This window comes from Ursus arctos, unplaced genomic scaffold (genome assembly GCF_023065955.2).
Source record: "Ursus arctos isolate Adak ecotype North America unplaced genomic scaffold, UrsArc2.0 scaffold_14, whole genome shotgun sequence".
In the NCBI taxonomy this organism is placed as follows: Eukaryota; Metazoa; Chordata; class Mammalia; order Carnivora; family Ursidae; genus Ursus; species Ursus arctos.
Window position 1 is genome coordinate 66,387,349 of NW_026622808.1, and position 13,595 is coordinate 66,400,943.

The 13,595-nt window shown below is 54.0% G+C and overlaps 1 protein-coding gene across 1 annotated transcript; it reads left to right on the forward strand.

The window, feature by feature from the left end:
* The first annotated feature begins 1,896 nt into the window (after positions 1–1,896).
* Positions 1,897–10,555, forward strand: LOC113256570 (histone H1.8). The gene is made up of 5 exons (XM_057312124.1): positions 1,897–1,996; positions 6,744–7,003; positions 8,718–9,085; positions 9,917–9,962; positions 10,307–10,555. Exons 1-5 carry the CDS (start codon positions 1,897–1,899, stop codon positions 10,553–10,555), a joined length of 1,023 nt encoding a protein of 340 aa, XP_057168107.1.
* Positions 10,556–13,595: the final 3,040 nt, after the last annotated feature.

Here is a 13,595-nt window from a genome sequence, read left to right on the forward strand (position 1 = left end):
GCTACACCCTCCTCAGAGGTAACCACTGCTATTACTTTGGTGTAAATCCTTTCAGACCTTCTTCTGTGCCCTCACTTCACACACACACACACACACACACACACACACACACACACAGTCATACACTCACACACACATTCTCTCTCCTCAGAAGCAGGGGCGGGAGAGCATATTTCACAGACACATTCTAGTTCATTTTCATTTTAAAAAATTATCTATCTATCTATCTATCTATCTATCTATCTATCTATTTAAAGTAGGCTCCACCCCAACATGGGCCTCGAACTCATGACCCCAAGATCAAGAGGCGCGTGCTCCACTGCCCGAGCCGGCCAGGCGCCCCTCTGGCTCACTCATTTTCCCTGCCAGGTACCATGGGAACAGACCACGGTTTACTTGTCCATTTTCCTCCTGGTGGGTATTTCGGTTGTGTTGAACCTTTGCTGAGACTGCAGTGAGCATCCTTCTCTCTCAGTTTCTCCCAGACGTGTCCCCGGAGTGCCACGGGCGGGCTGTGGCTTGAATCTAGCTTTGGTGTACTAGGCGTCACCGCGCTGCTTTCCAGAACGGCTACCAGCTTTCCCTCCTGGCAGCTGTGTGTTTCTCGCCGCGCTGGCCGCCCAGCGTTGATCGGTATCCGAACACCTGTCACTGGAGCGGGCGTGGAGAACCACCGCACGTCGTATCAATTCACCGCATCGTTTCAAAAGTATTCTGTACTTAGGGAGTATTTCAGCCGAGCCCCGAGAGATTCATCTGGAAGTTAGTTCTCTCTTTTTTTTGTCTTTTCCAGATAATGCATCAATTGTTTCTTTTCTGACTAAAGCGCTTCTAGGGCGGAGAAGTGGATTTGCTGAGTTCAAGGGAATACCTTCCCAAAGCAGGCTGCACGCCATGCACACCCGTGGTGGGGGCACGGAGGGCCGGCTCCCCGCAGCCTTGCCTACACTGTCCTCGACTGTAGTTAGTTTGGTGGGAAAATAGGATCTTATCACTGTTTCATTGTGGATTTTCCTGAATGCGAAGGAGGTCAAGAATATTTTCTTGTGTTTGTCAGGCTTTCTGGTGAATTGCCTTATTCATACTCTTTGTCCTTTTTACCAATTTATGGACACTTTTGCTAGGCAATTTTATTTGACAATTGCTCATTCGGGGTGACTGGATGGTTCAGTCAGTTAAGCATCTGACTTCAGCTCAGGTTATGATCTCAGGGTCCTGGGATTGAGCCCCGTGCTGGGCTCCCTGCTCAGTGGGGAACCCGCTTCTCTCTCTCCCTCTGCCCCCTCATGCCCTCTCTCTCTCAAATAAATAAAATTTTAAAAAATAATAATAAAACTTGTTCATTCAGCCCTTAAAAGTTTTTTCTTACAAAACAAAAAGAGGGCGCAGGTTGATTTGGGGGTGACTGCTCCAGGCAAACCCCACCAGTCGGCCTTCAACTGCCACTTCTTGAGAAAACAAGGTCGGCGGTGGCCTGGGAGCGGGAGTGCCATTGGGGCAAGTGGGATTGGAGGCCTCGGTGGCCACTTCCACACCCCAGGTGTGCCCAGTTCCCCATCAGCATCTCTAGGCCCTGTGGGGGCAGAGGGTGCAGGAGGGCCCGTCGTCTCAGTGCCCATCATTTTGCCATGGGCCTGAGAACCAGAGAAGTCAATGGACTCACTCAAGGTCACATAGAAGTGGGTGGCCAAGCTGGGGTGTCGGCACCCAAGGCAGGGCTGCAGTGCCCCTTCCCAGCCCTCCTGCCCCAATCAGCAGCTCAGAGCCTCCCAGCCCAATCAGGGGCTAATTGGAGCGGTGGGGCTGGGCTGCTGATATATAAGAGGAGTGAGCAGGCCTGCAAGTCTCGTGCCTCGGGAGGGGGTCTGACCGTCAGCGTCTGCGTCTGCCCATGCGATGGCTCCTGGGAGCATTGCCTCCAGCGACGTCTCGACCTCCTCAACCTCCTTGCCCTCCACAGTGGGGGCATCCGGGGTGTCTGGGTCTGAAGAGCCAGGTAGGTAAAGGGAGGCAGCTCCTTGCGAGCCCATTCCCTGGGTGTCCTGGACCCTCTTCGTGCCACCCAGCCTCCTCTCCCAGCCCGGCCCCAGCACCTATCCTAGAGGCCGCGGAGTTCACATGCTCCTTTGGCAGAAGAGCTGATGCCCGAGGTAGCAGGGGCCCTCCCGTCTGGGGGCTGAGGCGTCCCCAGCTCAGGGGAAGAGGGCAGAGCGGGCCTCCCCAGCTGGAGCCCATTTCCTGTTGGGGGAGGGCTGGCGGCCACGCTGCAGCTGCAGGGCAGCTCGTTGGAGGAACAGGAGCGAAGGAAATGATGGCTCAGCCTTGCATTTAGGGCTGCATCCCCATTGGCCATCGACAAACAATGCCTCAGGGTTTCTCTGGATATAGATAGGTTCATTTCCTCCAGGAGCTCCCAGTCTGATGGACAAGACTTCCTCATTAATAGATGTCATTTCATAATGTGGCATGTGCTTTGACGTCGGGAATGCAGAGGGCTGTAGGAGCCCAGAGGAATCGCTAACCCACTCTGGGAGGTCAAGGAAGACTTCCTGGAGGAGGTGACCCTTGAAGGAGGGTTAAGTCTCACCCAGGAGAAAGAGGGTGAGGCAGGGGAAGTGTTCTGAGTAAAGGCTCCTTCAGAGGAAAGGTTGGATTGGGTTCCAGATGCTTTGGAGCCTGGGGCAGAGTTGCTCCCCCTGGCTTGAGAAGTCAGGGCAGGTGTCCAAATCATGGTGCTGTGTGGGCCTTGAAGGATGAGTGAGAGCAACCCGAGTGACCACGGGGACAAAGGCCACCCAAGCAAGGGAAGAGCGTGGGCGGTGGTCTGGGGTTAGGGGGTTGGGGAAGCATCTGGGGAGTCACAGGCCCTCCTCTGGCTAGGGGCAGAGTGGCATGGCAGGAGGAGGGGAGGGGCAGGACCTGCCACCCTGAGCCTCCAAGGCTTCAGCCAGGGCCTTGGACCCTTATACTGACAGCAGTGGGGAGGGGAGGGAGGGGAGGTGTAGTGGGAAGAAGGCTGGGGTCCTCAGGATGGAGGAGGGAGAAGTCCATGAAGAAGGGGTGGGAGTCGAGGTCCAGGGTGCCTCCAGGTTCTTGCTTCAGTGTCCAGGTAAGTGTGGTGGGGGCCATTTCTGGGAGAGAGAGGATGGAGGACAAGTTTGGGGGAGCTGTGAGTTCTGTTCTGGTCATCCTGGTATCTAGCAGGCATTGAATAATGCAGAATGAGGAACTGAATTCAGCTGTAGGGACTGGGGAGGGAGATTTGGGGTGGCTCCCTGGGACAGGGCCTGACTTGGGGGAGGCAGGGGAGGGGTTAGAACTGTCCATGCAGGCCAGGCCGGAGGACACTGCAGCTGGGAGGGTGCAAACTTCCTTGGAGACCCCATCCCCACTGTACAGATGGGAAGACTAAGGCCCAGAGAGGAGAGTGAAACCCCCAAGGTCCTGGTTGTGGCTTGGATGGTGAATGGATTCCACCCATTCACAAGCTTTGGCCCAAAATGAATATTCCCAGACACTGGGCTCTTCCTGGCCAGGAGGAAGCAGTAGTTAAATTGGATTAGGTCTCTACAGTTTGCTTTTTTGTTTTCTACTTTAAAATGTGTTTTAGAATTATATATATATTTTTTAGCCAATCAATTCCTTTTTAAAAGTCTTTAATTTTTACAAATCGATCAGAAGACATTTCTCATCACCACATTTAAATCAGGTTTCCTATATAAACTACTTTTATGCAGCTTACAGTGACTAACAGCTTTCTCCCTTGATCCGATTTTCTGTTGCAACTTAAAAAAACCCCAGATAATTGAGATATCTCAAGAATTCACATCAATTCACCCATGTAAAGGGTACAGTGGCTGTTCGTATATTCACAGCTGTGTATCCATCTCCACAGCCAATTTTAGAATATTTTCATCCCCTTAAAAAGAAAACCTGTAGCCCTTCCAGTCACTGCCCCTCCCCACCCACGATCCCCAGCCCCTGGCCACCACTGACTACTTTCTGCCTATGATTAGCCCATTTGGGATATTTCATATAAATGGCATCCTACGATATGTGACTTTTCATGATGGCTTTTCGCACCGAGCATGTTTTCAAGGAAGGACTTCATTCCTTCTTTTTGCTGGATGATATTCCATTTTATGGTTCATATCATGTTCTGTTTATTCAATTCATTAGTTTATGGACGTTTGGGTTTCTACTTTTGGCTATTCTAAATGTTGCTATGAACGTTTGTGTACAAATCTTCATTTGAACATATGTTTTCATTTCTCTTGGCTATACATACCTAGGAGCGGGCTTCCTTTGTAACTTCTTACGTATGAAAATTTCCAAATGCGTGCAAAAATAGACTGAGTGGTATAGTGACCCCCCACTCCCTTCCCTGTGCAGTCGTCATCCAACTTCAACACTTATTGGCTCTTGGCTACTCTTATTTCACCTACGGTGTTATTTTAAAGCAAATGCCAGGCTTATCATTTCACCTATAAAAAGTCTAGCATTTATCTTTGTTTTTTATTTTTTTTTAATTAATTAATTTATTTTTAGAGAGAGGAGCGGGGTGGGGGGGACGGGGGGATGGGAGGGAGGAGGGGCAGAGGGAGAGAGAGAGAGAGAGAGAATCTTAAGCAGGCTCCATGCCCAGCACAGAGCTCGAGGCAGGGCTTGATCTCACAACCCTGAGATCATGACCTGAGCTGAAATCAAGAGTCAGACGCTTAACTGACTGAGCCACCCAGGCACCCCGTCTTTGATTTTTAAAACTATTTTTTATGATATACAGTATTAACCTTAGGTGTGCAATATAGTGATGCATTATTTATATACATTATGAAATGCTTACCATGATTAAATGTAGTTATCCTCTTTGTAAGTGAAATCAAACTGTCTTTCTGTCTGACTTCTTTCACTTAGCATAATACCTTCTAGGTCTATCCCGTGTTGCTGCAAATGACAAGGTTAGGGCTGACTAATATTCCACCGAATCCACATACCATGTCTTCTTTATCCATTCATCTATTCGTGGACACCAGTTGCTTCCGTATCTTGACTATTGCGATAATGCTGCAGTGAACATTGGGATGCGTGTATCTTTCTGAGCTAGTGCTTTTGTTTTCTTCAGACAAATATGCAGAAGTAGAATTGCTGGATGGTAGGGTGGTTCTATTTTTCAATTTTGAGGAATCTCCATACTGTTTTCCAGCGTAGTTGCATCAATTTACCTTCTCACAAATAGTACCCAAGGGTTCCCTTTTCTCCACAGCCTCGCCAACACTTGTTATTCTTGTCTTTTTTTTTTTTTTTAAGTAGGTTCCATGCCCAGCATGGAGCCCCACACAGGGCTTGAACTCACAACCCTGAGATCAAGAGTCAGACGCTTAACCTGGCTGAGCCACGCAGGCACCCCTATTTCTTGTCTTCTTCCTATTAGCTGTTCTGACAGGTGCGAGGTGCTGTCTCGTTGTGGTTGTGATTTGCATTTCCTTGATGATTAGTGATGTCGAACCACTTTTCATGTGCCTGGTGGCCATCTGTAGGTCATTGGAGAAATGTCTAGTCAAATCCTCTGCCCGTGTTTTAATCAGATTGGTTTTCTTGTTATTGAGTTTAGGAGTTCTTTATATATTTTGGATATTAACCCCTTATGGGCTATATCATTTGCAAGTATCTTCTCCCATCCAGTAGGTTGCGTTTTCATTTTGTGAGGGTTTCCTTTGCCATACAAAGTGTTTCAGTTTGATGTGATCCTGATAGTTTATTTTTGCTTCTGTTGCCCTCGGTATTTATCTTTAAAAGAAAAGAGCCTCTTACAATGTAATTGCAATACAATCAGCAAACCCGAAAAAATATCATCCTTAATATCCCCAAATACTTCCAATGTTCATATTTATCTGGTTGCCTTCCTCCCACCCCGGTTGCTCATTTAAATCCCATTCTGGGGGCGCCTGGGTGGCTCAGTCGCTGTTAAGCGTCTGCCTTCGGCTCAGGGCGTGATCCCGGCGTTCTGGGATCGAGCCCCACATCAGGCTCCTCCGCTGGGAGCCTGCTTCTTCCTCTCCCACTCCCCCTGCTTGTGTTCCCTCTCTCGCTGGCTGTCTCTCTCTCTGTCAAATAAATAAATAAAATCTTAAATAAATAAATAAATAAATAAATAAATAAATAAATCAATCCCATTCTGAGTTTGAGCAAAGGATCCCAAATTGCATTTGGTTGAAAGGGCTCTGCAGGCTCTTCCATCCCTAGTCCCCCTTCCCACTTCTTCTTTTCCTCCTTGTTTATTTGTAGAAGAGGCCTGGCCATGTGTCCTGGAGAGCAACTCGCAGTCTGCATTTTGCTGATTTCCTCCCTGTGGCCCTCTGGCCGAGCCCCTGGGTTTCCTGCAAACTGGTAGTTAGATTTAGACAACTGACCTGATGTATTCTGTTTTCTAAAAGGACTCTTTAATTCTTTCAGTGACTCTCTACTGAGCGCCCGGTGTGGGCCCAGCCCCGGGTCGGACACTGGGAGACGGTGGCCAGACAAGCCACACGCCCTGCCCTGCCCTCGGGCTGCTCTCGGGCCGGCCGGCGGTGCTACAGACCTGGGGTGCATCCGACTCCCCCCCCCCCCCCCGCCCCCGGATCGCCGCCCGCCCGCCGCAGGGCCTGGCCGCTGCCCGGCGGCTGCTTTGCCAGGCGTGTCCGTGGCCGGTCGGGCCGGCGGGCGGTGGGGGCTCCGGGTGACGTCCCGCTGTCCCCCCGCAGGCCCGAGCCGCCCCACCGTCCGCGGGCCGCGCCGCCACCCCCCCGTGCTGCGCATGGTTCTGGAGGCGCTGCAGGCGGGAGAGCAGCGCCGGGGCACGTCCGTGGCGGCCATCAAGGTTCACATCCTGCAGAAGTACCCGACGGTGGATGTCCTCCGCCTCAAGTACCTGCTGAAGCAGGCCCTGGCCACCGGCGTGCGCCGCGGCCTCCTCGTCAGGCCCCCCAACTCCAAGGCCAGGGGCGCCACCGGCAGCTTCAAAGTGAGCCTGCTCCGCTGCGGGGTGGGGGGAGGCCACGGGGTGGGAGGGACTGGGCCCCGGAGTTTGAGCTTCAGTCCCAGCCCCCCCTCCCCTGCCAGAGGCCTCGCTTCCCCTCCCCCTGCTTCTCTGTCTTCCTCGTGCCTTCTTGGAGATGCCCTGTCTTCCAGGAAGGGTAGCGGTGTGCCATGAGGGCCTTCTCAGTCCCCCGCTGTGTCGGCCTTCTTCCCTGTCACGTGTGTCCACTGACCGGGGACTATCTCAGCCGTGTTCACGCTGAGTCCTTAGTGCCCACAGCACCCACCTGGAATCCCCATCACGGACAAGGCACACCCGACCATGGGCACTAGAAGGCCACAGTTGGCTTTGCTCCCCGCGTTCTCTGGCTCTAAACCCCAGGTCTCCAGACCAGGGCTGGCGCCTCCCTGAGTCACCCCTATCCTCATCTTTCAGAGGGGAGGGTCCTGGAGGGGAGCCTTCCAGGGACAGCTAGCACTGTGACTGCCAGCCGCCACCAAGGAAACCTCAGGGACCCAGACACCGGGTCTATCTTGTCATTGCTGGGCCCCAGCATGTGGCAGTTGCTCTGACAGTTAGCATAGAACACTGGAACTCTCTCAACCTACCATGTTCCAGTCCCTGTGGTAACCAGGTGGCTGAGGACAGCAAGTTGCTCGTAGAACTCCCAGGCGAGGGGACACAAGCTATGGCAAGTCCAGGTGCATAGGGTGGGGTGACGGAGAGCAAGGGTGGTGAGCATGACTGGGTTAGGCTGCAGGACCTGAGGGCCTCTCAGGAAAGTGAGGACCTGAGGGCCCATCAGGAAAGGCTGAGGGGAGGGGAGGTGGGGAAGGGAGCCCGGAGTGTCATGGAGTTAGGAATGTGTGTGTGCTAGGAGAGGGGGTTGTTTCTGGGTTTGATGGTGATGGGGAGCCATGAGATTTTGGGGGCAGAGGGAGCAACATCACTAGAGGCAGGCTCTAGAAGGATGAGACCACCTGTTTGCCAGGGGCCCTCCCATCCCCCTACCTCTCACCCACTCCCTGATGTCCCCATAGTAAAGATGGGAAGACTGAGGCCAGTGGGAGAAGAGAAGACTTGGCTGAGTTGCACAGGAAGTTGTGAACTCTTAGCTGTCTGACTTGGAAGGTCCACCCAAGAGGCAAAAAGGAGAAAGGGAGACTCGGGGAGGCCTGGAGGTGTGAGGCCTGAGGTGGGGGGCGGGGCCTGGGTGGGAGGAGGAGTGGAAGTCAGAGCCACCGCGCATGTGAAGGTGTGTGGGGTGGGAGGTCCAAGGAGATGCGTGGATTAGCATCTCAGAGGACTGGGGTCAGGACTCAAGTGTGTGCTGGGCTTTACTCCCAGGAGCCTGGCTTTGAGATTTCCAGGCTTGGGGGCCTGGAGGGGTGCCTCTGCCCTCCTGACAGCCACCTGCACAGGAGGTAAGAGAACCTAGGGCATGTCTAGGAGACTCAGGTCCCCCAGCTCCTCAATGGCAACACCCCTCCCTTCAAGAGTAGTACGGGGATAGAATGTGTCTTTGGGATCAGGCATTTAAGAGGTGGTCCTGCATCTGCTCCCCGTGCCGTTGACCACCTTCTTCGCCCCCCCCCCCCTTTTGGAAGGAGGCCTTCCTCTCTGAGCTCGTGTAGGGTGTAGGGGTGTGAGACCCTGAGAACTTCTACTCTCAATTCTGTCCCATTCTATCCTCCACCAGTTGGTTCCCAAGCATAAAAGGAAAGTCCAACCCAGGAAGACATCCACCATGACAGCCCCCAGGAAACCCAGTGAGGCCAAGGAGAAGGTCCCCAAGAAACCAAGGGAGGCAAAGCAGGACCCTCCCAACCCAGGCGAGGTGAAAAGGGGACCCAGGAAGCCGCTAGAAGTGAGGACGGCTCCTCCCAAACCAGGTGCAGCCAAGGAGAAGGCTCCCAAGAAAGGCGGCCAGACCAAAGACCAAGAGGCAAGAGTGAATGAGGCCAGGAAGGCCTCCCGACAGCCAGACAGGGCCACGCGTGCCCCTCTCAGTGCCACCGGACCCAGTGGGAAGTCAAAGGTCAAAGTCAGAAGGAAGAGCCAAGGTAGGTGTGTGAGTGGGGTGAGAAGAGGGCCTGGGGTCGGGGGTTTGTGGCAGCCACTGGATATGAGGTGGGAGGGAGGGAGAGGCAAGCTCTGGGGAGGGGGATCCTTATCTAGTAATTGTGTCTGAGTGCTTGGCTTGACCTGGAGAGTTGGAGAACTCATGGTAGCTGGGGGAGGGGGATAGGTTTAGGGAAGGGGAAACCCAGAGAGTAGAAGAGCCTCACTCATCTGAGAGGAGTCAGGGGAAGCTTCCTGGAGGAGGTGTCCCAAGGAGGACAACAGCCTGTGCAAAGGCTCAGAGGCATGAAGAAGGTAGAGGTTTTGAGGAAGTGCAACTAGTACTGTGTGTAGTGTGGGAAGTAGAAGGGGCAGCCTGGGAAGGGCAGCTGGGAGTCTGGACTAGATCTGGAGAACAGTGAAGAGCCGTGGAAGGACTTTGAACAGGGGACAGCTAGGGTACAAGGTATTTTTTTAAATGTATCACAGCTGCCATGTGAAAGACAGGCTAAAGACTAGAGACTAATAAACCAGTTAGGGGTCTTTGTGCGGTGAACATGAAGCAAGGGGGCCTCTGCCTGGCGCCTTGCTCAGGGTGAGAGATGGTCTTCCACCACCCAGTTAATCCCCCAGCCATCCCATGAGAGAGATGCTGTTATCTCCAGTTTGCAGACCCAGGCTCAGAGTGGCCAATTGACTTGCCCCAGGTCACACAGCCTGTAAGTGTCAGAGTGAGGACTGGGGCCCCTGAACCTTCCTGCCAACCAGCAGCTCCTCCTGAAAGGGCTCCTGCCCACAGGCTCTCCCCCACCCTCTGACAGGTGGTGAGGCCCACAGGAAAACAAAAGCTGGGAGTCGGAGTGCAAAATCCACGGTCCCTAAGGTAGGCCCTGCGTGACTTCCCTGGTCTGGATCTCCATGCCGAGCAGGCCACAGCTCGGGCGTCCCACACCCAGCCCCTGGGAGGGTCCGTGGAGAAGGGGGTAGTTTGCTTTTGTGCAAAGCACGGTTCACTTCTGTGTGCCCCTCCGGTGCTCTGAGGGTCCTCAGCCCCATTTCACATGTAAGACCCAGGCTTAGAGAGGTGGGGTCCCTGGTCCAAAGCCACCTAGATTCCCCCCACTCCTTGGAGCCCACTGGGATTTCAGTCCTATCCTTGTGGGCTCCAAGCTGTGTGTCCAACCCTGCCCCACTCTGTCCTCTTGCTCCCGGTTTGCTTTCTTATAGGGCAAGAATGGTGCTGCTTCTCCAGCCAAAAAGAAGGAAAACCACGTCCCTAAAGAGTTCGTTGCCTGTGCAGCCAAGGAGGGGCCCAAAGCCAAGGCGGCTGCTCCTCCCAGGGGTGGTGGGTCTAAGACGGTGCCTGAACCCCTGGCCAGGAAGACAGAGGCCCCCAAGGGCCCGAGGAGGCCAGGCATGCCCACCAAGGCCTCATCGTCCAAACTGGCCAGCAGGAAGGTGGAGGCTGGAAGCTAGAGCTGGGGTGGAGACACGGAGATCCTGCCCAAGTTTTTATTCCCCAACAAACCATCACTCTATTTATTTCTTTGTAACCTATTTATCAATAAAGGCTTTTTTCCCCTCACAAATCGATGTGGGTGGAGGCTGAGGTCCAAGGATTTTGGCCATCTGTGGCTCAGGGCCAGATAGGAATTCCCTCCCTGGGGGAGACAGGTTGTACAATGTAAAGGGCTGGTTCAGGGGTCCAAGGCATGTAGGGGCCTGTGGCGGCAAAGGAGGGGTGTTAAACCCAGCCTGAGATCTGGGACTGCTTCCTGGAGGAGGTGGCTTTTGGTCTTAAAGGATGAGCAGGAGACAGCTGAGGGGGTAAGGGCATTACAGGCAGAGGGCCCAGCATGTGAGGTGTGGTTGGATGGTGTGATGGAAGGGGAGGGGGTTTGTGGCTCTGGGAGGAGCATGGGGTATGGGGGAGGGTAGGGGATGGGGTGGACGAGGGAAGGTAGACAGTGGGGGGGCGGGGAGGGTTATAGGCAGGGGAGAGACTAAGGTGGTTAGTGTATGTTTAGAAAGAGCCCTCTGGCTGCGGAGGGGACCATCCAACAACTAGTTACTGAGAGGGCCCTGCTCTAATCCACAGTAGGAGGCGAAAGTGCAAAGGCCCTGGGTAGAAACCTGCTTGACAGGCTCAGAGAGCCTCAGGGACATCCATGGGGCTGAAGACCAATGAGGAGGGACGGTAATGGGAGATGAGGTCCAGGGTGCTTTAAAAACATCTGTGACCCTCTTCCCACGGAGAGGTGCAGGCCCTGCCCCTTACCTCTGGGCTCTGCAATTGCTTGAACAGTAGAATACAGTGGAAAGGACATTATGACAGTCTCTGGGCCCAGACCTTGTGTGTCCTGTTTTTTTTGTTTTTGTTTTGACACTTGCTCTTAGAACTCCACAGGCATGCTGTGGGAAAGCCCAAGCAGCCTCTGGAAAGGAACAGAGGCACCCCGATTTTCAGCCCCAGCTGCAATCCCTGACCAATTTGCCAGCCAGAGGAGTGCGCCAGAAACAGAACTTTCAGCTGTAGCTGAGCTGCCGCGGCTGACACCACGTGGAACAGGGACAAGCCTCCCCTGCCGAGCCCTGTCCCAATCGCAGATGCACGGGGAACAAACAGCAGTGTCCCCTTACCCACGGTTCCGCTTGGCGTGGTTTGCGGAAGCAGGTGACCTTCCTTGTGATGTATCAGCCCGAGGTTGGTGGTAGGCCACCGCTACCGCCCACTGCCTCTGTCCGGCCCCTCACGGCACCTCCTCGCGCAGACATTTTCTCCTCTTCCGTCACGAGAAGGGTGAGTACGATACAGTAAGTTATTTGGAGAGACCACAGTCACATAATTTTGATTATAGTATATCGTTACAATTGTTCGACTTTTATTACTGGTTGATCTCTTACTGTGTCTAATTTATAAATCAAACCTTATCGTGGGTATGTACGTCTAGGCAAAGGCATAGTATACGTAGGGCTCGCACTGTCTGCAGTTTCAGGCTTCCACTGGGGGCCTTGGAATGTATCCCCCGTGGAGAAGCAGGGCCGGGGGTGGGGGACTCCTGTACATGCTGTTGTTTTAAGTCCCTGAGGATTGGGGTGGTTTGTTACGCAGCAGTAGTCGCCGAACGAGGCCAGTGGGGTGGCCCGGGCTAGAGCAGGCAGGGCCCTGTAAGCCAGGGGAAGAACTTCGGGTTTCATCGTAATCACGAGGAAGAGCCATGAGAGCAGAAGAGCGACTGCAGGGGACAGGGCAGTGAGGGGCCCCGGTGAGGACAGCTGTTCATGGAAGGAGGGCTTGCAAGTGGTGGGTTCTGGGTACAAGTTTAAGCAGGGTGGATGGGATTTGCTGAAGTACTGGGTGGAAGAAAGGGGTCAAGGATAAGTCTGCAGTTTGGAGTGGACACAGCCTGGTGACTCCAGGGTGACCATTTCCTGGGGTGAGGGCTCTGCCGGGGCGGGAGGCTGCGGAGAGGGAGACCAGTTGAGGGGTGACGGCTGAGCCGGGGAGGGGCGGGGAAGGAAGGGGTGAGTTAGAAGGGAGGAGGAGGGAAACTGGACGGGACCTGGGAAAGCGGGCAGACGGGGCACAAAGGGAAACCGACGCAGGCCGGCATGGGGCATCAGGCAGCTCCTTCCTGCCCCTGCTCCTTCAACCCTGCCCTCAGTTCCTCGAATCCCGCATGAGGCGCTGTCTAGCTGTGCTGCCAGCTTCCCTGGGGGATCTGCAGTGTGGCTGCCAGCCGGCCCCCGAGGGTACTGTGAGCAGATGGCAGGGGCGGGGCTGGCACTTCCCATAGGAGGGGGGTTGGGGTTGTGCCTCTGCTCCTTTCACGGTTTGGCAGGGGGTTGTGGGAGGCACCCGGCGAGGCCCTGGACGGCATCCCTGGGCCTCATGCGTCCACGAGCCTGGGGCGAGTGAGTACCCCTGGCCTGGGAGGGGCTGGAGAGCATCCAGCACCCCTGAGACACAGTCACATCTCCGCCCCTCTTGAGGACACGGTGCCGAAGTGTCCATGACCTCCCATGACCTTCAGAGAGCCAAGGGACGCCTGTCGCTGCAAAGCAAGTCTTGAGGGCCCCAGATAAGAACCATGGGCGGCTCACAGAAGTCTCCCACCTTCTGTGTTGAGAAATGACCCCAGAAACTAGAGAGTTTTCCGCCATGTGCCAATGTGTTTCTAAACTTCAAGAAGGAACTGCATGTTAATCAGGCATGACAACAGGCTGCGGAATACTTAATGCCGCGGGAAGATGTCACTGACATACTGTTGCACGGGGAAAAGACAGGTTACAGGATGGTGTCCCGGATCTCCTCAGCCCCCGACCCAGGCGGGCACACGATCTGGGCCGGCATACTCTGGGACACGAACCATGGGCGGGTTAGGGTAGCTTTTATTTCCTGACATTTCTGCAGGAAACATGTATTCATTCTAAAATCATACCAAAAAAAAAAAATCGCTATCAAATGTGTCAATAACTTAAATTAGAAAATCTGCTGCTTAATGAAAAGGAATCA

What these genes read in the sequence shown, in the direction of transcription:
- LOC113256570 (XM_057312124.1), top strand. Translation starts at nt 1,897, where the DNA reads ATGGCTCCTGGGAGCATTGCCTCCAGCGACGTCTCGACCTCCTCAACC. An exon ending in GCGCCACCGGCAGCTTCAAA is followed by an intron (nt 7,004 to 8,717) that starts GTGAGCCTGCTC and finishes ATCCTCCACCAG; the next exon opens with TTGGTTCCCAAGCATAAAAG. An exon ending in CAAAATCCACGGTCCCTAAG is followed by an intron (nt 9,963 to 10,306) that starts GTAGGCCCTGCG and finishes GCTTTCTTATAG; the next exon opens with GGCAAGAATGGTGCTGCTTC.